The sequence below is a fragment of the Misgurnus anguillicaudatus genome, chromosome 24 (genome assembly GCF_027580225.2).
Source record: "Misgurnus anguillicaudatus chromosome 24, ASM2758022v2, whole genome shotgun sequence".
Lineage (NCBI taxonomy): Eukaryota > Metazoa > Chordata > Actinopteri > Cypriniformes > Cobitidae > Misgurnus > Misgurnus anguillicaudatus.
The window spans coordinates 9,117,322-9,140,192 of record NC_073360.2 but is presented as its reverse complement, the minus strand read 5'-3'; the positions used below and the strand labels follow the sequence as shown (position 1 = coordinate 9,140,192).

The 22,871-nt window shown below is 37.9% G+C and overlaps 1 protein-coding gene across 5 annotated transcripts; it reads left to right on the top strand.

The window, feature by feature from the left end:
• Window positions 1–3,079: 3,079 nt before the first annotated feature.
• On the top strand, window positions 3,080–21,395 carry LOC129437638 (SH2B adapter protein 2). 5 transcript variants are annotated; one of them, XM_055195902.2, is made up of 10 exons: window positions 3,080–3,232; window positions 3,452–3,540; window positions 6,392–7,283; window positions 7,849–7,950; window positions 8,127–8,218; window positions 8,311–8,411; window positions 16,203–16,334; window positions 16,450–16,655; window positions 16,952–17,123; window positions 19,955–21,395. In XM_055195902.2, the coding sequence occupies exons 2-10, from the start codon at window positions 3,536–3,538 to the stop codon at window positions 20,251–20,253; spliced, it is 2,001 nt and encodes a 666-aa protein (XP_055051877.2). In that variant the 5' UTR covers window positions 3,080–3,232; window positions 3,452–3,535; the 3' UTR covers window positions 20,254–21,395. The 5 variants fall into 5 exon arrangements, with proteins under 5 accessions (XP_055051877.2, XP_055051876.2, XP_055051879.2 ...); XM_055195901.2 differs by having other exon boundaries at window positions 3,452–3,577; XM_055195904.2 differs by lacking the exon at window positions 3,452–3,540 and having other exon boundaries at window positions 6,403–7,283.
• The last annotated feature ends 1,476 nt before the right edge of the window (window positions 21,396–22,871 follow it).

The window sequence follows — 22,871 nt, the reverse complement described above, 5'->3', positions numbered from 1 at the left end:
CCCTAGCCGTGACACATATCATTGCCTTCTACGGCCTACGCGGCCTATCTCTCAGCCTATCTCTCCAGCCTATCTCTATCTGGCATATTGTTGCCTTCTATAGCCTACGCGGCCTATTTCTCTGGCATATCATTGCCTTCCAAAGGCCTATGCGGCCTTTTCCCACTAGGCATATTGTTGCTTTCTATGGCCTACGTGGCCTATCTCTATCTGGCATATCATTGCCTTCTAAAGCCTACGCGGCCTTTTTCCCACTAGGCATATCGTTGCCTTCTACAGCCTACGCGGCCTATCTTTCAGCCTATCTCTCCAGCCTATCTCTCTCTGGCATTTGCTGCCTTCTACAGCCTATGCGGCAATCCCATGGCCTCTTACGGCATCCGTCAATGTCAGTAGATAACAATTTCTCTTATCTCTGTTTCAGGAACCTCTAAGAAACACTGGTGGGTACCGATCATCGTTACCAATTTTTGGGGATTAGATTCTGGCCTGTCTTCATCTTCAGACAGGAACAGCAAGAATCCGTGACCCCCGGATTTGAACTATGGTTGGGGCCTACGCCAAAGAACTATACTGTGTTACATTCCAGCCTTGGTTGCTAACTACTGTTAAATAAACTCATATTAATTCATATCCTATCTTCGAGTCTTTCTGGTAGAAATATTAGCTTAGCATAGCGTAGCGTAAGTTCTACCAGGAAACTCGAATGTTATGTCATTCATTTCACAAGGCGCAATCAATCACCCCTGATACTGAGAGTATATAAGCCTCTTACTCACCTGTCTTTGCGTTCGCAGATACTGATGCCAGCATTTACAACCCACCCTCCCTACCACCATCACCAGGTCGGTTCCGTCCATACTTGAGGGGAATTAGATTCTGGCCTGTCTTCATCTTCAGACAGGAACCGCAAGAATCCGTGACCCCCGGAATTGAACTATGGTCGGGGCCTACGCCAAAGAACTATACTGTGTTACATTTCAGCCTTGGTTGCTAACTACTGTTAAATAAACTAATATAAATTCTTAACCTATCTTCGAGTCTTTCTGGTAGAACTCACAGATAGAATGTAAATATTCCTTGAATTTTGTGCGTCATGGATCATGTTGCCAGCATCTGCTCCTGGGGATTTTTTCTTTACAATGTAGTGTGGGAGGAGAAGCTGAATAATTAATGCTATTAATCACTGGGTGGTCCCAGTGATAAAACAACCGGGTCATGAGTCGCAGGCGGTAAGTAGAACTGCATCAAATGTGAGATAGTGGAATAATGTTTTGCTCAAAATTCACTTGCCCACGCAACGCCTCCAGGAGCTCTGCTTTTTCCGAAAACAATCGTTACAGCTGATCTGTCTTTTATAAATCTGATAAAACTAAAGACTCTTCAGAGATATGAAGGATGCAATAATACTCTATAGGTACTCAAGATCAACATGAGATGAGCAGAAACAGAGAACATAGCCCCAGCGTTTGAAAGCAGAGAAACCTGCCTGTTCTTCCAAGATTTTGATGACTTATAGTGGTTTTTTAAATCGTTAAAATTTGGCTGGGTGGTTAATATCACATTTTTTGTGGTGTCACAAACTAAGAACTGGAGATGTAATGTTTACCATTTTAATGGTTAACCGTGACAAAAAAAGGCAACGGTTAGTATTACCGCATAATTTTTTATTACTGTTTAACTGTGTCAGTGTCACAGCTCAAAAACCCCTGTTCAGCATCAACCAGTTTAAGCAATAACATGAGACAAACACATTAATTCACATCTGCTCCCATGTGTTTGTAATTACAGTGCTTCACTGATTGAATTTAAGTCCAAAAGAATTTACAAATTTAGGGAAATCTAGTTGTTCACTTAATATTTCTTTAGACAGACATCTTATTAATTTTCCATTAAATGATGAGATCTGATGAGTTTAAAGCTCTGTTTGCTTCTTTAGTGATTGCTGTGAGCAGGTGTCATGCAGCTTTACTCCTGGGTCCTAAAGTACACCCCAAATTTCTCACAACATATGCAGACAGATGACTTACTGATTTGTCCTGTGTTTATATATATGATTTACTCACTTTTGTTTCATCTGAGCTAGATGAACATTTATCTCACAACCCCGAATGTGCTATGATTATTTATTTGATGTTTATGAGAACAAAAGTGCACTTGCAATGTAAAATAAATTTTAAATTTGGTTTGCATCAGTACTTTTTTTTACATTCTAGACATTGTTCACAAAACCATGATCATATCTGTTGTGATTTTGGTCACTTTAACCGTAATGTAACATTTTCATGCCATTTCATCACTTTTTTCATGCCAATTTACACAGACTTGAAACTCCACTAAGCTGCTGTGCTTGATCTACCGTTTTTAATAAAACATTTTATAATTAATGGAAACTTGTTGTTTTATTCCTATAAATAGCATTTCCAAAACAAATTTAAAAATAAATAAATTGAATAAATAATTAAACAGGAAAGCAGAATGAATAAATAATAACTTTATTTTTATTTTTTCTCTGTATGTTGATAATATAAAAAGAACAGATAGGCCTAAATGAATGAATATTGATATTTTTCTAATAATTGAATGACTCATAATAAAGTATTTCTTGCGTACAATAAAATTTCACCTCTATGTGGATAAGGAGAGAATAAAGGCATGACATTACTTACAACATCTTTATTTCATGATGAACATCCCCTTCCTACTGACTCTGAGATAACAATGACAGCTTTTAAATATGAGATTTTTAGCATATACAATATGTAAAACACTCTTATACATATGATTGTATAGATAGATCACACAGGATGAAGCAGGACTTTACTTTGATGTTCGGTGCTGTATACATATGCAAACATACTTTTGTTTCTAATTTATTAGCATGTGTATATTGTGGCCATATGTTGTACTGTAAATGACCTTCCTCCCTCTGGAGAAAACCTGTGCACTTTTGAATTATTTCTTCATGAATGTTAAATGTGATCTACAGTAATCCCTGTGCATGATGCTCTCAATCACATTTGTTCACTGGTGACCGATGACTTCATGACGTGTCCTAGTTAGGGACCAATCAAATCACGGCACTTTCTCTTTAAGAGCAGCTGGTCAGGCTGGAGAGAATAGTTGAGCTCGCGTCAGGCGGATGGAGATGTTGTGAGATACTGCGGCTCATGTAGCAATGAGATGTGCGGGGATCTTCTTAAATAACAGCACGGATGCGTTAATCACGAAGGTGAGAAAAAACGACTTTATATTCAGCGTGCGCGTTTACACGACGCGTTAATAAACCTCTAGATTTGAGGTAAATGTGTGTGTGTAGCGTGCGCGTGCATTTATATGTGTTTATATTGATAATGATTTTATTGTAATGCGAATGATCAGATGTAGTGTTCATCATCTATACATTGTGTGTGTGTGTGTGTGTGTGTGTGTGTGTGTGCTATTGATTCAGGCCTGATCCACACAGACGGGCTTCATTCAAATAGAGACTCGTGCACTCGCATCATCATCATCATCATCATTAGCACAATAACAGATGATGTACAGTACAAGGCCTCATGGATCATCTGTATACACAGTTAGATTGTCTTCTCCACATTCGTTTTCTTTGTATTTTCTTTATTTAGGATCCTTTCTGATCATTGTGTTCTTATGTAGTGTTTTATTTCATTGTGTATATAATCTCTTAGACATCTTGGCCACACAATATTTGTGATAATATGTAAGATTTAATTTTTCTTTTAAAGATTTCACACTATTTTTTATTTAAACATCTATGACATTATGAAACTGCACGGTGTACCTCAACATTAGACAATGTGTTTACATTAGATATTTAAGTAAAGGGTATAAATAAACGATTACTTTAACCCAATATAGAGGATTTGTAAACAGATTTCAAGTTGGATTTCTAGATTTCACTGCAGTTTATCTCAATCTCCAATCAAAACTTTATTATTTAACTAGTACGATTTTTAATTTACTCTACAGTGGCCATTCTGACTAGTCATTACGTGTCATTACAATTGCGACTAAACTTTATTATTTAACTAGTAAGATTTTTAATTTACTCTACAGTGGCCATTCTGACTAGTCATTACGTGTCATTACAATTGCGACTAAGATAAATAATGTTATCAGTAACTATTGCAAAATACACTAATGTCTAATATATAAGTACTAGTACTTAATGAATAACTACCAGTGTCTATTAAATAGGTACTAGTATCTAATGAATAAGTACCAGTGCTTCATAATACTTACTAGTATATAGTTACTATTAATATTTAAAAAGACACTTGTAATGTAATTTTTGGAATACGTACCAATTAGAAATGATTAGTACTAGAATAAATACTAGTACCCATTTATTCTGAGATATCTGAGATATCTTAAGGAACTAGTAAGAAGCTGTTTGGAGATATCTTGATTCAAACCAATTATTTCATAAACATAAGTACCCCTCAGCCATCCAATCAGAGTTTACATAGTAATACAATGTATTACTATTTGAAGTGATATTGATTGTTTAGTAACTGTATTAGTATGTTAGCTTATCTGGCTAATCGGTTGGCATAAAGACACAAAGACATTTGCACTATGTAAAATGTTTTACTCTGTCATGGTAAAGAGTTGAATTTAATCACATTAAAGGTGTCAAAGAATGCATTGAAATAATGTCAAATTGTTCTTTGATATTTACATAGAAGGTATGTAACTTTATTAAGTGCAAAAATTATCCAGAAATGTTTTTAAATGTCCATTTACAACCCTGGGATTTGTCCATTGAATGAAATGGTCTATTTTTGCCCTATTTAGAAGGGTTATGAATAATAATGTTGAGCTCTGCTCTGAGGCTCATGCCAGTAGCTCACATAGTAAACAAACCTAATGTTTGAGTCTGTATCAGACAAAAAAAAAACTGATTGAGGAATAACTACTTGTTTGGGGATTGTTAATGGATGTTTCTGAGTGGTAAGTTTGTAGTTCCTCAATTGGGTTCCTCAATTGATAGTTTTCAGTCGCATGACCCATCAGGGGGCTTAGACAGTTTACATTGGGAGAGTCCACACAAACCAGTCAATTTTCCATCTGTTTCAAGCCACGGTTATTTAAATGACTTCTTAACAGAAGAAAAATTAACATAATGAACACAAACTACAAATTGTGGGCACTTACAATTATACACAGCAGCTGATTTTATATTTTATTTTTATATTTTGATTTTATATACTTAGATTTATAGTCACTAAAAGACCAACAGATAAATGCCAGACCATGTTTACATGTATTTTATGGAAAAGTCCTTGCCTTATACTGCCACCAGGATTATATATATATATATTTTTTTGGCAGTGAGAGTTTTGCTCGCTGTTTATGAGCCCTGAGCATCTCTCGTTTTTTTGTAGCAGCGTTATAAACGATATAAAGAGTGCTCGCCTTTTATTCCTTAAAAGGCAGGGTAGTGCACCTTGCGTTTTCAGACGTTTATCAAACATTTTGTTCGATGCAATTACAATTTGATTTAATTTATCGATACATTAATATTATGTGCTTAGTTAAACAGTTACATTTTTAATAAAGAATGCAACCAAAATATATAACTTGTACTTTTAATAAATTTTTTTTTAAAGGTACAATCTCCACCAATGGGACATTTACAACAACAAACTAAGAAACAAATACACATAAATAAAGAAAATTAAATATTGAGGGGAAAATATCATATAAAAACAAGCTTATGATGGTAACAGTCAATGTCTTTAGCGTTTCAACTGGGGCTGGCAAAAGTTTTTTGCCAATCTGTTTGTCCAGTCCATTTTCTAAATACAAAATATTTCCAAACTCACGATTTGCGTCCGATAGCAGTCACAACTTCTTCTGCCTCTTTCGCTGTGTTTTTGCTGCTACAACCGCTTTCACTTGCTGACACTAGCACAAAAAAAGAAAATGCACGCTTGAAAATGGCGGAAATGCGTAGATAGACGTTACTTCAAGGAATGAGGACGTGGAGAGTGTCAAAATAAAGATATCGATATTTTATGTGTGGCATCGATGCATCGTATCGTTAGAAATTTAATTGATGCATCGATCCATATAGATGTATTGTTACACCCCTATACTGTACATAAGAACATGAGGGTAAGAATAGATGGCATTATTTTGAGTTAAAGTCAGTGATCTTGATCTTTCTGTTTGACACGTTGGTCAAATTAGATTTTCACAATGTCAAATTGCTTAGAACTTTACACACAGTTTTTTTTCTTCAATGAAGGACCGGAATTACAACACCAGCAATGACAACTACAACCACAAATGGTTTAAATTGAATAGCAATAATGGATGCTTTTAAACATATAGTGCTTTACCTCTCTTTCTGTCTGTCTGTCAGTGTTTTTTTAGGGCATCAGCATGGCCCAGTAATGAATGGTGACGTGGCTCCTAGCAGCCCGGAGCACTCCTCCTGCCCGCTGCCAGACTGGAAGGAGTTTTGCGAGCTTCATGCTCGTGCTTCTGCAGCCGATTTTGCACACAAGTTCCGCCGTTTCATCAGCGAGAACCCATGTTACGACTCGCCTGGTGCTGACGCCAGCTTCTCTCAACACTTCGCCCAACACTTCCTGACCTGCTTCTCCTCTCTCCTAGAAGAAGCTCCAGAGCCCTGCTTGCCTGGTGGCACCTTGACCCCCAAATACAGCATTGTCCCTTTTGTAGGCATTCAGAGTTGCTCATCGCCCTACGGCCACGACCTTTACCATCGCCGCAAAGACTTGGGGGCCTCGAGTGAATCGCTGGATAGCATGGACAGTGGAGAGGGTGGAGCGAGTGGACAGGAACAGCAAACTCCCACCCGTAAAATGGGTGCTGTAAGCCAGTCCAGAAGTTCAGAGGACGTGTCGCTGGGGCATCGCAAAGCACGCTTTAAAAAGGGCTTTTCCCTGCGCAACATGAGTCTAAGCGTGGTTGACGGGGTTAAAGAAATTTGGCACCGCAGGGCATCTCCAGAACCAGACCCATCGGGTAGTTCCAGGAGGGCCAACGGAGCTGAGGTCGTGGGGTCAGACCACTGGAGCCAAAAGCTAAGGCTAACGCGGGGCTCTCAGAGCCAGAAAACAGAGCTGTTAGAAATCCAGAGAGAGGGTACGCTGAAATACATGGTAGCCGACGACACAAATTGCATGGGAGCGACACAATGGCAGAAATGCAGATTACTGTTGAGGAAGACAGCTGCCTGCATGGACACTGAGGAGAAGTTTCTGCTTGAGTTTTATGTACCACCAAAGGTAGAGGAACACTCAACATTTCAAAGCTTTCATGTTTATGTGTGACATTTATGGACAGGTTGTGGCTAGGATGTTTAGGCGGTATAAAATATGTCCCGATCAAGTTGTTTGTGTCCCCAGTCTGATTATCAGCTAATACTACTCGCTAATACTACTGAGTTCTATAGTAGGGATGCACCGACCGAAATTAGGGAAAAGGGCATTTTCTGTGTTCGGCTGAACAAGTAAAAAGACTGAATAAATTTTACAGAACAATAAGGTTTTTGATGATCAAATTGCAATCAAATAGCAAATATAGTAAAAAGGACATTCTAAAAATGTAACTAATGCAATGCAAAATAATTGGGGGGAAAAAACAACCATGTTCCGTATTCAGCTTTCGGCTGAGTGTTTCATTATTTTCGTCTTTCGGCAAGAATTTTCCTTTCGTTCCATCCCTATTCTATTGCTGCAGGTTATGTAAAGTTGATTTTTGCATGAGCACCTCAGGTCCATGTGGGATTGGTAATATTTCCAAAGAGACTGTGTTTATTTAAATGCCATTAATTTTGTGTTTTGTTTGTAGTCATCTAAACCCAAAGTGAGTGTTCCTCTATCTGCTATCGTGGAGGTGAGGACCACGATGCCTCTGGAGATGCCTGATAAAGACAACACATTTGTGCTCAAGGTAAAATTAAATCTTACTCCATTACCGTGCACTATGAGGAATTCCTAAGCTCATATTGTTCTACACTGAACAGATCATCATGTACAGTCTGATATCACTGAAAATGCAAACGTACTATGCCACAAAACAGCTCAAAGAGACTTGTAAAATGAGTTGTTTTGTATTTTATGTTAAAGGTAGAAAATGGTGCTGAATACATTTTGGAGACCATCGATTCTTTGCAGAAGAACTCGTGGGTGGCAGATATCCAGGATTGCATAGACCCTGGGTAAAAAAAGAGATTATTTGCCACCTGTAGATGGGTTAATGTTTTTAAAGGACCATCCTTGGATATATTTGATTGTGTGCCATGTGTTACAGGGACAGTGGAGATGACATTGAGCTGGAGTCATGTTCACACAACCATTTGCTTAAAGACCTCTCACTGGTTTCCTCCTGCAGCTGTGAGATGGTGTGTGATGGTATGTTATCCCGATGATGCACGACACACACACTACGAATATGTGCTGTTCGAGATATTGATACCACTTTCTATTGAGGTGTAGTTTCATTCGACTCGATGTTCTACTACAGGACTACAAACGGTCCACGGCACATTGGCTCATATGCCTTCACATCCCTTCAGATTTTACATACATACCATACACATTACTGCTCAAATGTTTTGGGTCACTTGGCTTAAATGTTTCACGTGATTTAAAAACATTTTATTCCAAAAGATGTTTGCTTAAAGAACACCTAGTATGCCCTTAACCTTGGCTTTGTTTATTGGGGTGTATTCATATTTTTTACATTATTACAACTTTTCCAGTTTGTTTCAACGCTCTGTAACTTCTGGACCCCTCTTTCCATTTGATTGGTCAAGCTGTTCCAATATCTTGTGATTGGTCAGTCACTTAGGGCCCGCTCACATTACAAAACAAACCGTCCCTGAGCATGCAGGGCTCGCAAAATTTTAAAATCCATGGTAGCCCTTTGGGCACGCACTCTTCAGTTTTTGGTAGCCCGAAATAAATGCAAAAATTATATAATTTTTTTATGTAGAATATTGAGACAAAACATCTATCAAAACACAAATAATAATAATTTTAAATAGTAAAATTACAATTATCAATCCAAACATTTGGTTCTAACTGAACTTAAAATTACTATAAACTTCAGATTTTGAATCTTTTGAAACATAAATGGAAGTCACAGATAAGAAAATGCCACTTGATGTTGAGGGCAAAGCACATGGTTCCTCAATTAGTTTTCACCACAAGCCAAATTTTGCCAACAACACAAAGCTAAGGGCCACTGACCACAATGTTTGCTCTGCTATTCTTGTTTTTGATGCCTGAGAAATCTGGATTTCCATGCAAGGCAACTGTTCCTGTTCTCTTTTTTTTTCTCCACACTGGATCTACTCACAATTTAATAGTGGTTTCAATGAGTCACAAAACTCACAGTTCGGATCATATAATGTTTTCCCAATTAGATATGTAATCTCAAAGAGCGCTGTTCTAAAGGAGAGAAGTCAATTGCGCGACCACTCGCCTTCGTAAAAACTATCTGATGCACCCAGCTGGGTTACGTGAATGTCTGAGCTGCACACTCGACAGATCAACTAAGCAATATGATAGGCATGTGAGAGACAGTGTGTCATCGCGCACCAAACAACTCAGAATAAAAAAAACACAAACTTAAAGGGGCGGTGAATTTGTCGATTTTATTGTTTTATAATGTTGTCTGAGGTCTACTTATGATGTTTGCATGGTTTTTACATTTAAAAACATCAAAAGCAGGGAACTACACTGCGACCAAAATGGTCGCATATGCGACCTTTTGAACTGCCATTTGTGCTACCTAATGTTTTAGGCAATATGCTATGATTTACTATGAGCATTTATTAAAACAGAAATGTGGATTTTAAGAAAACGTTTTATAACGTGCTCTGAGCCTTCAACACGTTGGCTTCATTTTGCGTGAAAGCACGTTGTGTCTCTCCCTATGAGTGTGCGTTCGCAAGCTCAGTGTCTTCCATGTTTCTGAACTTGAGCAGAGGTCTTGAGGACGCGGGACCCGTATGGTTCCGGGATTATATTTTAAATGGTCAGTCGGGTCCGGTTAGGTCCTAGTTAAATTACTTTGGGTCCCAAGTCTGATTAATATTGTGTGTATAACCCGAGTCGATCGGGTTTCTATGGCGATGGTTCTTGTTACGACCACGCGCTGCATTTTCTTTCTCACATTTTTTTAATAATCTTATTATTAATAAACCATATTTTTTCTAAAACCATATCCATATTTAAAAAGTTTGCAAAGAGATTGTAGCAAAAAAGCAGTGCTAATGTCAAGCCCATTGCACTGAACGAGCAAAGCTTAAGCTGACCCGAGATATAAAAAACCCAAAGCAATGTAAAGTCTGTCATCGGGACAGCAAGTAGACTTTTAAATCTGAAATAATGAGTGGATTAAGCTTTTTTTAATCGGCAAGAGAGAAATAGAAAGATAGAACATAAGCAGTAAAAGTGCCTATCTAATAGAAATTATAACCATCATAACATCAGTCACATTTATAATCTATAGACCTGCACTGTCTATTAATATACTATACATAGTATTGTATTATATTGAGTTTGATAAAATGGGTCTAATTGCTTCATATATCAGTGCAAAAACATTAAATGTTTTCGTGGTGCTTTGACAAACAGTGTCAGCTTTGTTAATGGCAAAGAAAGTTTGGGGTGGTTAGATTAATGAAATATAATGTGAAATTAATATTAATTTTCAATAAATCAAAGTATTGTGTTGTGTCACACATTATTAGTTCTACGTCACATGTATAGTAGACCATTATTTGTCAGTGGGTAATGATTGCACTGGCTACCACCACAAGTAAATTTCAGATCTGTGGGAAACACTGCAACGTTTAAGAAAACAAGGCGGCATGTGGTTTAAAAGATGGCAAGTAAAATAAAAAGCATATCTGTATGCAATACAGTTTCATTATTGTTCATTATCATCCAGAGCGCCTTAATAAAACTTGAAAAAAATATGTGCGACCAAATCATATTTTGCGCCAGTAACTGAAAAAGTTGGTAGCGCAAGTGCCACCAGTGGAAAAGGTTAGTGTAGTTCCCTGAAAAGCAATAAGTAATAGGCTATTTTGTAACATGGATTAGTGGCTCTCTGGAGAAAAGCTTCGTTTGAAGGGGCGGGCCGCATTGAAGACCTGGACGTAAACGCCCACTTCTATGATTGGACAGCTTCATTCCCCGTCATTACATGTGGGGAAATGTTTTAAAAACATTCATGTGTAAAAATAGCAGCCGAACACAAATATGTTTGAGCCACAAAAGATTCTGGGTGCTAAAAATGATACACATAAATGACAATACGTATAGTAAAGTAAAAACAAAACTTTAAACTCAACGTGACTAAATTACCATATACAACACAGTAAGCGCGCATCAAAATTTAAACAGCAGCTGATAAATCCTTATCAATAACTTTGAATATTTCTATTGTGCTTGTGAGGTTGCTCTTATATTCACGTAACGTTACATACCACAGTTATATGATAAAAAAGCTTTGTTGAATGTTGGACCTTTCAAACGCAACTTGCCTAAAATACCATAAACAACACAGTAAGTGGGCATGATAACCTAAATTGCGGCTGGTAAGTCCTTCCTTATCACTAAATTTGTATATTTCTACCGTTAAATTACAGTCGTATTGTTAAGTGTTGAACATTTATTTATCGTTTAACGTTTTTAGTAAATTAAAACAGTCAAACATACTTGTTTATACACGGATGTTACAACAGGACCTATAAAGCTATCTCTTCTAACAAAGCAATAGTGAAACGCAATAACTTAAGTAAAATGTTTTACTTACTGTGTACTGCTGTGTCATTTTTGTCAGACCCAATATTAGTGGTGCTTTTAATCAGTCTCTCTGCAAATCCAGCATCGACTTCTTTACAAATGAATCCGCGGTACACAAAGTAAAGAAACACTCCCCACATGAGCTGGACCTTCTTCAAAAGCAAACTTTATCCATGCATTCCTAATGTTATGTTTTGAGCCTCCGTTTTCCAGCATCTGTGTTCTTCCCATAGACGGTTCTTCCACAACCGAAAACTAAAACTGCGTTTCCATGGTTACTCTATCATAACAGGGGCCGTATTCACAAAGAATTTTAAGGCTAAAAGTAGCTCCTAACTGGCGAATTTAGGAGCAACTCCTAAAAATAATGGGCGTGTCACTCCTAACTTTAGGACTCCTAATTTTTTTCACTAAAAGTAATTCACGAAGCATTTTAGCCCTAAAAGTAGCACCTAAGTCTGGGACAGCTTAAAAGAAGTCGAGAGGACTCCTAACTTACTAAGACCTATTCACAAAGGATCTTAAAATGCCTTAGGGGCTGATCCTCCTTAACATAGACAGTTTCACCAACTCAAAAGCATTGCCTATACTTAAAAGCACACTTTAATGTAAACATATTGTTTATGACATTTGTTTCATAATTCATTCATGACAAGCAGGAAGTTTTTAGAATTACATGAAACAATAATGATATTAAATATTTATTATAAAACGGCCAGTTCTGGTTCTTCATTCTGATTGGTTGAAACGCGTTCTCAGCTGTGATAAAACTCACCAGTAAACCCACGGCTCAAACCGTATTACATAGCTTGTATCACTGCGCCACTGTTGTTGTGTACTGTAGAAAATAACTGTCAAAATGTCGGATTTTGTTGTCAATTTTGATTTATTGGGTGGGCTAATTATATTATATTGTATTAATTATAATCCTCAACAATTGAACAATTAATGGCGATATCCAGATAAGTGTCAATAAATATTGTTGAGTTTTCTTGTTAATGCTTCCGTGAGGAGTAGTTGTACCGTATATTATCCACTGGGTGGCGATCACTGATCAGTGGTGGCGATCTTACACAACATAAACACTGATGCTTTCACTCAACACTTTAAAACTCAAGTGTATTTTTTGATCAGCGATCTGAATCGGATCTCTAACAAAAGTAATTCACAGAAATGGAATTATCCCAACATTTTGCTCAAAATTTGAGAGGATAAAAGAACAATTGAAGGTAGGGTGAAACGTTTTTATTTTGTTGTTTGAAAGCAGAGGGTCTGTTCTTTCATTTGATATATTGTATGTTTATATATCTAAAGAAGAACATTTTTCTGGAAGGCATTAATGTTTAACTAAAGCTGGGTGGCAACTCTTTTAAAAAACGCTGGCAGGGAAAGTGTTAAGCATGCTTCCAAGCATATTTGATCCACACGTCAACAGTTGCACGGTATAAATGTTAATGTATAAATTAGATGAATGTTGATTTATGAAAATAAACACCACAGTCTTAATGAATCATATTTTCATTGTGTCTTTGCTCCGTCTGTTTTGCTTGGGAACCGCTCTGTTGCAGACACACTTGAGTCTGAGGAACTACTTTGTTTGGCGGAAGACTAATATCTGTACTAATATAATTACAACTTATTTGCTGTGTTTTATTATATGAAATCCTGCTATACATAATTTGAAGCAACCGTTTTATAAACGCAATAAGCCCCGCGAAGCAGTGGGTTACCAGTGCATTTTATAACGGCTAAGGGGGTTTTAGGCACTCCGCTTCGCGTCGTGCCTAACAACGCCCCTTAGCCGTTATAAAATGCACTGGTAACCCACTGCTTCTTGGGGCTTATTGCTTTAATATTGTATGCCAACCTGTTGCCATGCTTGCCCGTTTAAAGGCTGCAATCTCAACCCTTGACTGCGATTGTAATGCATACCACCGCCTCTCGCAGTCGTCCGGGGTCCGCGACACAAGCGGGAATGCTGCATTGATCTGCAAACAAATCCTCTCCCAGTGATACGCTGGGTTGATCCGAAATGAGCGGGTGCCTGCGGTTATAAGTCATCCAAAAATATTTTTTCATGATATTCGGGTCGCGGTTGGTCGGGTCATTTGAAATAAAATGCCAGTTAACTATTTTAAACAATAACTACTTTTTAAAAAATGCGGGCCAGGGAGCCGGTCCGGTATATTTATTTTTTATGTTTTGCGGTCCGAGTTGCGGGCGGGTTAGTTGAAAACGTTAGTCGGGTGCCGGTTGTTTTGAACATTGATCCACACATCACTGTCTCCCAAGCTTACTTTTGCTTAATATCTCAGTGCTGAATTTCCCTTTTATTATGTTTCTTTTTTCCAGCACCAACTGGGACAGCAGCAGTAACTGATCCTGCGTCCAGTTGGGCTTTCTTTTCCGTTTTGACGAGTTCATAATCCACCCTCATTTATTTATTACATTAGGCCTCTTCAATATGGGCAACATTTCCTTGCTTTAAGTAGTCTATTTAGGCTAATAGGATGTAAATTAATCAAGCAAGTGTTAATGCAATGTCGTTTTATTATTAGGCAAATGGCGGTTTTATTTGGGTATTAGGCTCCCTTGATTTAATTTAATTTCATTCACGACTTTTCTTTTATATATATGCATTTCGATGGCATTACTATTATTATTTTGTGTAGGACACAAACATATTTCGATGTAATTCCATGATTTGGTGCGTCTGTGTTATGTTCCGCATGACAGCCCTGTCATCTAACAACCAATCACCGTGGTCATTGCGAGTCAGCTCGTGCATGAGAATTGACGTCATCCATATCAACGAAGACCCACTTTTAGTTTAGGAGTAATCATTTTTCCTTACTAAAAGTAGGTCTGAAAGGCGTTGTGAATAACTTTTAAGAGAAAACTCCTAGCTAAAATCTTTTAGTGTGATTTAGGAGTACTCTTAGTGGTAAGATAAAATTCTTTGTGAATACGGCCCCAGATCACCGCATCAAAATAAAAGTCTCTCAGAAAAGATTTATTTAAAAGTCATTTTGGTTACATTTTGGCAATCTTTTTAAAGACATGTACTGATTGTTGAGACACACGTGTGTCACGCGAAGCTGTGGGCGGGGCTACAAAAGTGGTCATTGTATTTGGGTTTGGGTAGGTGCTTCAATTCTACTCTGACGTCATATTTCCTCACTCGGTTTCAGTAGCACGGACGTTTTCAGTTCTGAAACTTGCAGGATGTTCACTTAAGTATGATGATCTCTTATATATCAAATTATCAAGTTAAAGGAGCGGTGAATCAAATACTCAATTTTAACATTACATAGATATATAAGTGGGCCCTTAGAGTGTGTGACAACAAATGTCTTGTCTCTTAACATATTGAGCTTGCCAGGAGGCTAAATCCTTTCTAGTTTATGAAGTACAAGTGATGTGATTGTCAAGTATGGTAGTTCATACTTGAAATGTGACCTCGCACACCCAGAGCAGTGGGCAACTATCACTGCAGCACCCGGCGAACAACCTCAATTACAACCTGCTAGCTGTCAGACTCGAACTGGTGAACTTCAGGTTACAAGCCCAACTCTCTAACCATTAGGTCACAACTGCATTACACAGAATAGCTTTTACAGTGGATGATAAAGTCTTTTGAATGGATTATTGGGACATTATGTGTGGAATAGTCATAACACACTATAGGAAAGACAAAGTCAAGAAAAGCAGCATAATATATGCTCTTTAAATGCTTGAAATGAGTTATGTTGACAAAAAAGGAATATTTTCTTTCATTAACTAAATTTACTTTTTACTAGTTCAAAATGGACGACCTTCACTAAATAATGAAGAAAAAGCAGCCAATAATAGATATAGAAAATATATCACAGTGTGAAAGCTCATGTGAAAACATGTTCCTAAACGTTTGATTGATAGTGACACCAGAGCTTCTCAAACGTTTTGCTGCCAGGGACGCCAGGACCTCTTTTAAAATTCTAACAGTTACTAAGCATATTCTTACCCTAAACTAAAGCTTATTTTTATACTTGTTTCATAGTGATTCAATTATGTGTTTTAGGAGGGTTGTTTTGTTTAACATTTGGACTCAACAGTTATACTTTTAAAATAATTATCTTAAAAACTTTCATAAAATCAACAGTAGCAAGACTGACATAATTCTTATATGTAAGTATCTCCTTCTTAACAATGCAACACAATTATATCATTATTTAACATTATTTTAACAAATTATTTCTCAAACCCCCTGGCTAAGCATTGAGGACCACCAGGGGTCCCCGGACCCACTTTGATAACCCCTGATGTACACACATTCTAGTAGTGTCACGATTCTCCAAATCCTCGATTTGATTACATTTTCGATTGTCTGCATGTTTCATTCAGAATCACATCGTGGGTCTGAGCGTTCATGTAGTAATACGGGCGATCACCTGACTGTTACCCAGCATCCCTCACACGTGGCCTTAGAAAGATTTCTGCAGTCACCAGAGTCACAGAAGACAAACATCACATCAGGTACATTATCATGCTTTTTCTGGTCCTGCTAATTTTCTGAATACGAGTTGATGTAATAAGCAAGAATGCTGAAAGAAGCCAATTCTTCAATTTAATATTTTGCCTGAAACTTTAGGAAGTCCTGGTGAAACCACAAGAGAAATAGAAGGAGAACCCAGTTTGTCCGGTTACCCGTGGTTCCATGGGACCTTGTCACGGGTGCGAGCGGCTCAGCTCGTCCTCACCGGTGGCGCCCGCAGTCACGGTCTGTTTGTCATTCGCCAAAGCGAGACGCGCCCCGGAGAATACGTCCTCACCTTTAATTTCCAGGGTAAAGCCAAGGTGAGATTAAAGGTGTCATTTATGACTGAGCGCTTAACATGCTTGTCAAACATTATTGTATGCATTAGCTTGTTATTTATATTTTTCTGCTCAGAATGTGGTCGGTTCCCATTTTCAAGGTCTTGCCTAGGGCCCCATAACCTCATGTTGTGATGTTGTGTAACACATTGATTAGTCAGATACAGTTTAGGTCATCAACACTACACATGATTCCTGTATGACTAAATGACTCAAAGGCTGTTATTGTTTAATATTTCACTATATCATCTCATCTGATCTGATATTTGTGTTTGTAGCACCTGCGGTTGTCTGTGAATGAAAACGGACAGTGTCACGTGCACCATCTCTGGTTCCAAAACGTTTCGGACATGTTACGACATTTCCACGCTCATCCTATACCTCTGGAATCTGGCGGCTCAACTGACATCACACTACGATCATATGTACAAGTCCAGCAAATGCTCACAGGTACCCTGATGTCAGGAAATTATATTATTGTTGTTCATGGTTACAGGATTTACTCAGTTAATAGTATGTAGATCACTTTTTTCGAAAAACTTCATTAATATGCATTTGTGTTTAAAATTCCTATTTACACAGGAGAAGACAAATCAGTTATCTGTTATATCTGATATATTGTCCAGTGATCAAGTGAGAATATACTCTACTATAAGTAAAGATCAGGGGCCGTATTCACAAAGAATTTTAAGGCTAAAAGTATCTCCTACCTGGCGAATTTAGGAGCAACTCCTAAAAATAATAGGCGTGTCACTCCTAAGTTTAGGACTCCTAATTTTTTTCACTAAAAGTAATTCACGACGCATTTTAGCCCTAAAAGTAGCACCTAAATCTGGGACACTTTAAAGAAGTCGAGAGGATTCCTAACTCACTAAGACCTATTCACAAAGGATCGTAAAATGGCTTAGGTGCTGATTAATACATACATGGACAGTTTCACCAACTCAAAAGCTTTGCCTAGACTTAAAAGCACACTTTAATGTAAGCATATTGTTTATGACATTTGTTTCATAATTCATTACATTCATGACAAGCAGGAAGTTTTTAGAATTACATGAAACAATAATGATATTATATATTTAATTGTACGCCAACCTGTTGCCATGCTTGCCCGTTTAAAGGCTGCAATCTCAACCCTTGACTGCGATTGTAATGCATACCACCGCCTCTCGCAGTCGTCCGGGGTCCGCGACACAAGCAGGAGTGCTGCATTGCTCTGCAAACAAATCCTCTCCCCAGTGATGCGCGGGTTGATCCGAAATGAGCGGGTGTCTGCGGTTACGAATCATCCAAAAATATTTTTATGATATTCGGGTCGCGGTCGGTCGGGTCGTTTGAAATAAAAATGGCAGTTAATTATTTTAAACAATTACTACTTAAAAAAAAATGCGGGCAAGGGAGCGGGTCGGGTATATATATAATTTTTTTTTGCGGTCCGAGTTGCGGGCGGGTTAGTTGAAAACGTCGGTCGGGTGCCGGTTGTTTTGTACATTGACCCGCGCATCACTGTCTCCCACGTCTCAAGCTTAGTTTTGCTTGATATCTCAGTGCCGAATTTCCCTTTTATTATGTTTCTTTTTTCCAGCCCCAACTGGGACAGCAGCAGTAACTGATCCTGCGTCCAGTTGGGCTTTCTTTTCCGTTTTGGCGAGTTCATAATCCTCCGTCATTTATTTATTACATTAGGCTTCTTCAATATGGGCAACATTTCCTTGCTTTAAGTAGTCTATTTAGGCTAATAGGATGTAAATTAAATGTCGTTTTTTATTATTAGGCAATTGGCGGTTTTAATTTGGGTATTAATTTCATTCACGACTTTTCTTTTATATATGCATTTCGATGGCATTACTATTATTATTTTGTGTAGGAAACAGACATATTTCGATGTTGTAATTCCATGATTTGGTGCGTCTGTGTTATGTTACGCATGACAGCCCTGTCATCTAACAACCAATCACCGTGGTCATTGCGAGGCAGCTCGTGCATGAGAACTGACGTCATCCGTAGCAACGAAGACTCACTCTTAGTTTGGGAGTTATCATTTTTCCTTACTAAAAGTAGGTCTGAAAGGCGTTGTGAATAACTTTTAAGAGAAAACCCTTAGCTAAAATCTTTTAGTGCGATTTAGGAGTACTCATAGTGGTAAGATACAATTCTTTGTGAATACGGCCCCAGAAATGCATTACATTAACAGCCAATCATATTCAATAAATATCAGAGGATTCACTCTTGATAGTCATTCAGTAAACATTTCACTGTTTCACACGCACTGTTTACATCTAAGGCATCTAAGTTTACACGACAGTGATGTAGTAAAAAGACGTTTTATTTTTTTGCATTTTTGAATAATGTCCTGTTCACACTACACACCGCATGTACGCATTCTTCTACAGAGCAGCAAATACAAACAATCAAGATGGCGAAAGCATGAAGCAGTTTAGTTTAGATGGATGATGAGAGAGGTTTATTACTTGTACACGTTGTTGGAGAAGTGTTCATAAACTCAGGATCTTGAGCTGCAGTCCTGTAGGACGCCATTGTTGTGTTGGTTACACTCACGCATGCCTGTAGACTGAATAAACACAAGCATGATGTCGCCGTTATCACAAATTCACGTTTACATAATTTCAAAACTCTTCGTCTATTTTTGAGCCCGATGCTAATGGTCTAATCAGATTCAACAGATTATGCTAAGCTATGCTAAAAGTGGTACCGCCAGATCCGGAGATCAGCTGAATGGATTCCAAAATGGTAAAAATCTCCTTTTAACTCTAAGGTAGCTGGAAAATAAGCATGCTACATGCTTAAGCAGATGGCTACAGATTAAGCACATCTTGTCGCAACCGGCAGATCATTCCACAAATGTGGAGCAGAACCAGAGAAGGTATTTGATGTGATTTTTTTTATTTTTTATTTTTTGGGATGGCACCACAAACTGTCGCTTGGTGGCAGAGCGCAGGGATCTAGGGGGTATAAGCGAGTGAAGGTAAGGGGGGCTGACCCAGTGGTGGTTTTAAAGGCCAGGAGCAGAGCTTTGAATTTGATGCGGGCTGCTATAGGAAGGTGGTGTAACCTAACAAAGAAAGAAAGGAGTGAGTAACACCCTCTTTGGCTCATTGAAGACCACTCTTTCTGCTGCATTCTGGATCAGCCTGAACTAGGACTTGTGTAGCATGCTCAGATAGGAAAGGTCTAATTTTCCTAATGTATCAGAGGGGTGTTTTCCAGTGAGCTGTTTGCCATCACATTGACTTTATGAAGTTTTATTTGTTTGTGTTTAGATGCTACTGCACCCCTGCGAGATGCTGCTGCCTGTCGGACCGAAATCTGTCCGTCCGCTCATCCGGTGTCCGCCGGTGTTACCGCCCCGCTGTCAGACACCGCCCTTTCATCCAGCTCATCTTCATCACCGATGGCTCAACCCAGTACAGGAGCATCGATGTCCACCGGACTCCACAGTCGCAGTAACAGCGCCGAGAGACTCCTCGCACCCACCGCCACCGGCAGCACTGATGATTATCATGACAGCGATGGTTCTCGACGGACTCGAGCCGTAGAAAATCAATACTCCTTCTACTGACATCATCGTCACTCACTGATTTCTCACCATCATGAATGATGAAATACACACTGCTGTCTTTAGATTCTCCCTGATAGACGTTACTGCTAAGTGCTCAATATTAAACTCTTTTTTTTTTTTTTGAAGGTATTTGCACGTAAGGCCGTTTATTTGATCCGACTTACATTACTTGAGTTCAGTGTTTACAGATGAAATGTAAATGAGTTCAGTGTGTATTGCCAGTGTTTTGACAGAAAAGAATGAATGTTGGAATTAATTTATTTGTTGTTGTATGATCATTATAGTATGTTTTCTGACTGGTACAGTGTTTTATTTTTTTCTCATAAAAACAGACCTGGTTGAAATGTTTCCTGACTCTGAGACAAATGTTGCTGTTTTAATACCTCACTCAATGGGTTTTCTGTTATCCTACTGTAGATGTTTACTGATGAGTATTGGGATCTGTGTTTCATGAAGGTTAAAGTGTTGCACTGTTTCTTATGTTTAATTCACACACTTCTTTATTTCACAGATGTTAATCTCACTGGTGGCATAAACAGATTATCTGTAACCCTAACAAATTCCCTGCAGAACAGCTGTAAGCCGTCTTCCTTCTGATCCCTTCACTGCTGTCATATATACACCTATTAGCAGTTTAAGGATGTTTGTTCATCACTAATCTAACAGTGTTGAGTATTATATCAGTTTGATATTTTACTGCTGAGGAAACTTTTGATTTCTGAAACTCGTGATCGGCTCATGATGATGGTATTTTGTGTGTGTGAGAGAGAAGTTAAGGATTGTTTATCTCTCAGATGTTAGTTCACAATCTGTAGTCTGTATCTGCTGCTATTTCATGTGTTCATGATTTAATGTTTCTCATTTTGATTTCTCAGTTTTTAAACCGTATTTTGTGTAATTGTGTAGAGACTCACAGAAAATAATTGTAATTTTCGTTCCACAAAGTTTAGTTCCCATAAAACAATCTTCTGTTTGTTGATTTATTGTTTACTATTTGTTTTGTTTTATAGGAAAATAATTATGCTAACAATGGAACGTTTTCACCATTTTGAGCTTTTGTATAAAGTGATGAACGACACACAACTTTATATTTCTGTGAATAAAATGGGTGAACAATAAAAAAATGAACAAACAATCTTGAAGATTTGTAGTGATAAAACTTAAAGTAACTAATGTGTCTTGAGTTTATTCAGTATGCACTTTTTAATGCAGCATAGCATAAAAAAGAAAAAGCCAGAGAACAGATACACATAGTGAATTCAAAATCGTGTCAGAACCTGTTCCACCTTTATTGTGAAACTACAACCTATATATTAAAATGAATAACAATAAAAATTAATATGGAATGAAAAAATGGCAAGTTAAATTGTTCAATAACCAGGTTACATAAGTGTACACACCCCTAAACTAATACCGTACTTTAGATTTTATCACACCATGCAATTTTAATGAGTAAGTGTCAATCAGTTTCACCAATCTTGACTTTGCAATTTTACCATTTTTTCCATGCAAAAGCATTCTAACTCTGTTAAATTGGTTGGGTGTCTCCTGTACACAGCCCTCTTCAGATCACCTGATGGGATTTAGGTCTGGACTTTAAAAAAAAAGATCTGGACTCTGGCTGTCCCATTCCAAAACCTCGATCTTGTTTTGGTGAAGCCATTGATTTGGAGGTGTGCTTTGTGGTTGTCATGTCAAAAGCCTGAAAATCCTCTTCATCTTAAGTGTTTTGGCAAAAGCATTAAGGTTTTGGGCTTTACTTATTTGGAGCTATTCATTATTTCTTCCTCCCTTATTTAAGCACCAGTCCCTGCTAAAGAAAAGCAGCCATTAACCATGTTGGTGCTGTCACCCCGATGCTTAACTGTGGGTTTGGTGTTCTTCTGGTGATGTGCTGTTGGGTTTTTTGCACCAAATATACCTTTTGGTATTATGGCCAAATTTCAACTATATGGTCTCGTTGACTATAATTCATTATTCCACATGGTTTTGTGAGATAAATATTTTTACAAACTTAAAAAAGCTCATAATCAAACATGAAGAATTCAGGATATTTTTGTTTTTACAGTGCTTCAGGGTGTATTTAATGTTTTGGAATTTTTTGTAACCCTCTCCTGATTTATATTTTTCAACAAGATCCCATACCTGCTGAGTGAGCGCTCTGTTGCCCATGACTTTTTCAGTTGGATATTATAAAAAATAAACAGCACATTATAGTTTCTGCATCCTTAAAGTATTTATTATACAGTAGTAGAAATGTGAATATTTGGTTAGCATGTTGATTTACGGTGTGTGCCCCTAAATTTTCTGGTTGTGCCCCTAAAATTTTCAGTTGGGGGGCACTGTGCTACTAGTGAAAAAAGTTAGTCTGGAGCCCTGCAATTTATTAAAGGAAAACACCACCGTTTTTCAATATTATACTATGTTCTTACCTCAGCTTAGACAAATGAATACATACCTATATTTTTTTTCTCTGCGTGCACTTAATCTTTGTACAGTGCGTTGTGAATGTGTAAGCATTTAGTCCAGCCCCACTCATTCCTTAGGATCCAAACAGGGATGAATTTAGAAGCCACCAAACACTTGTTTGGATCCAAAGAAATGAATGGGGCCAGGCC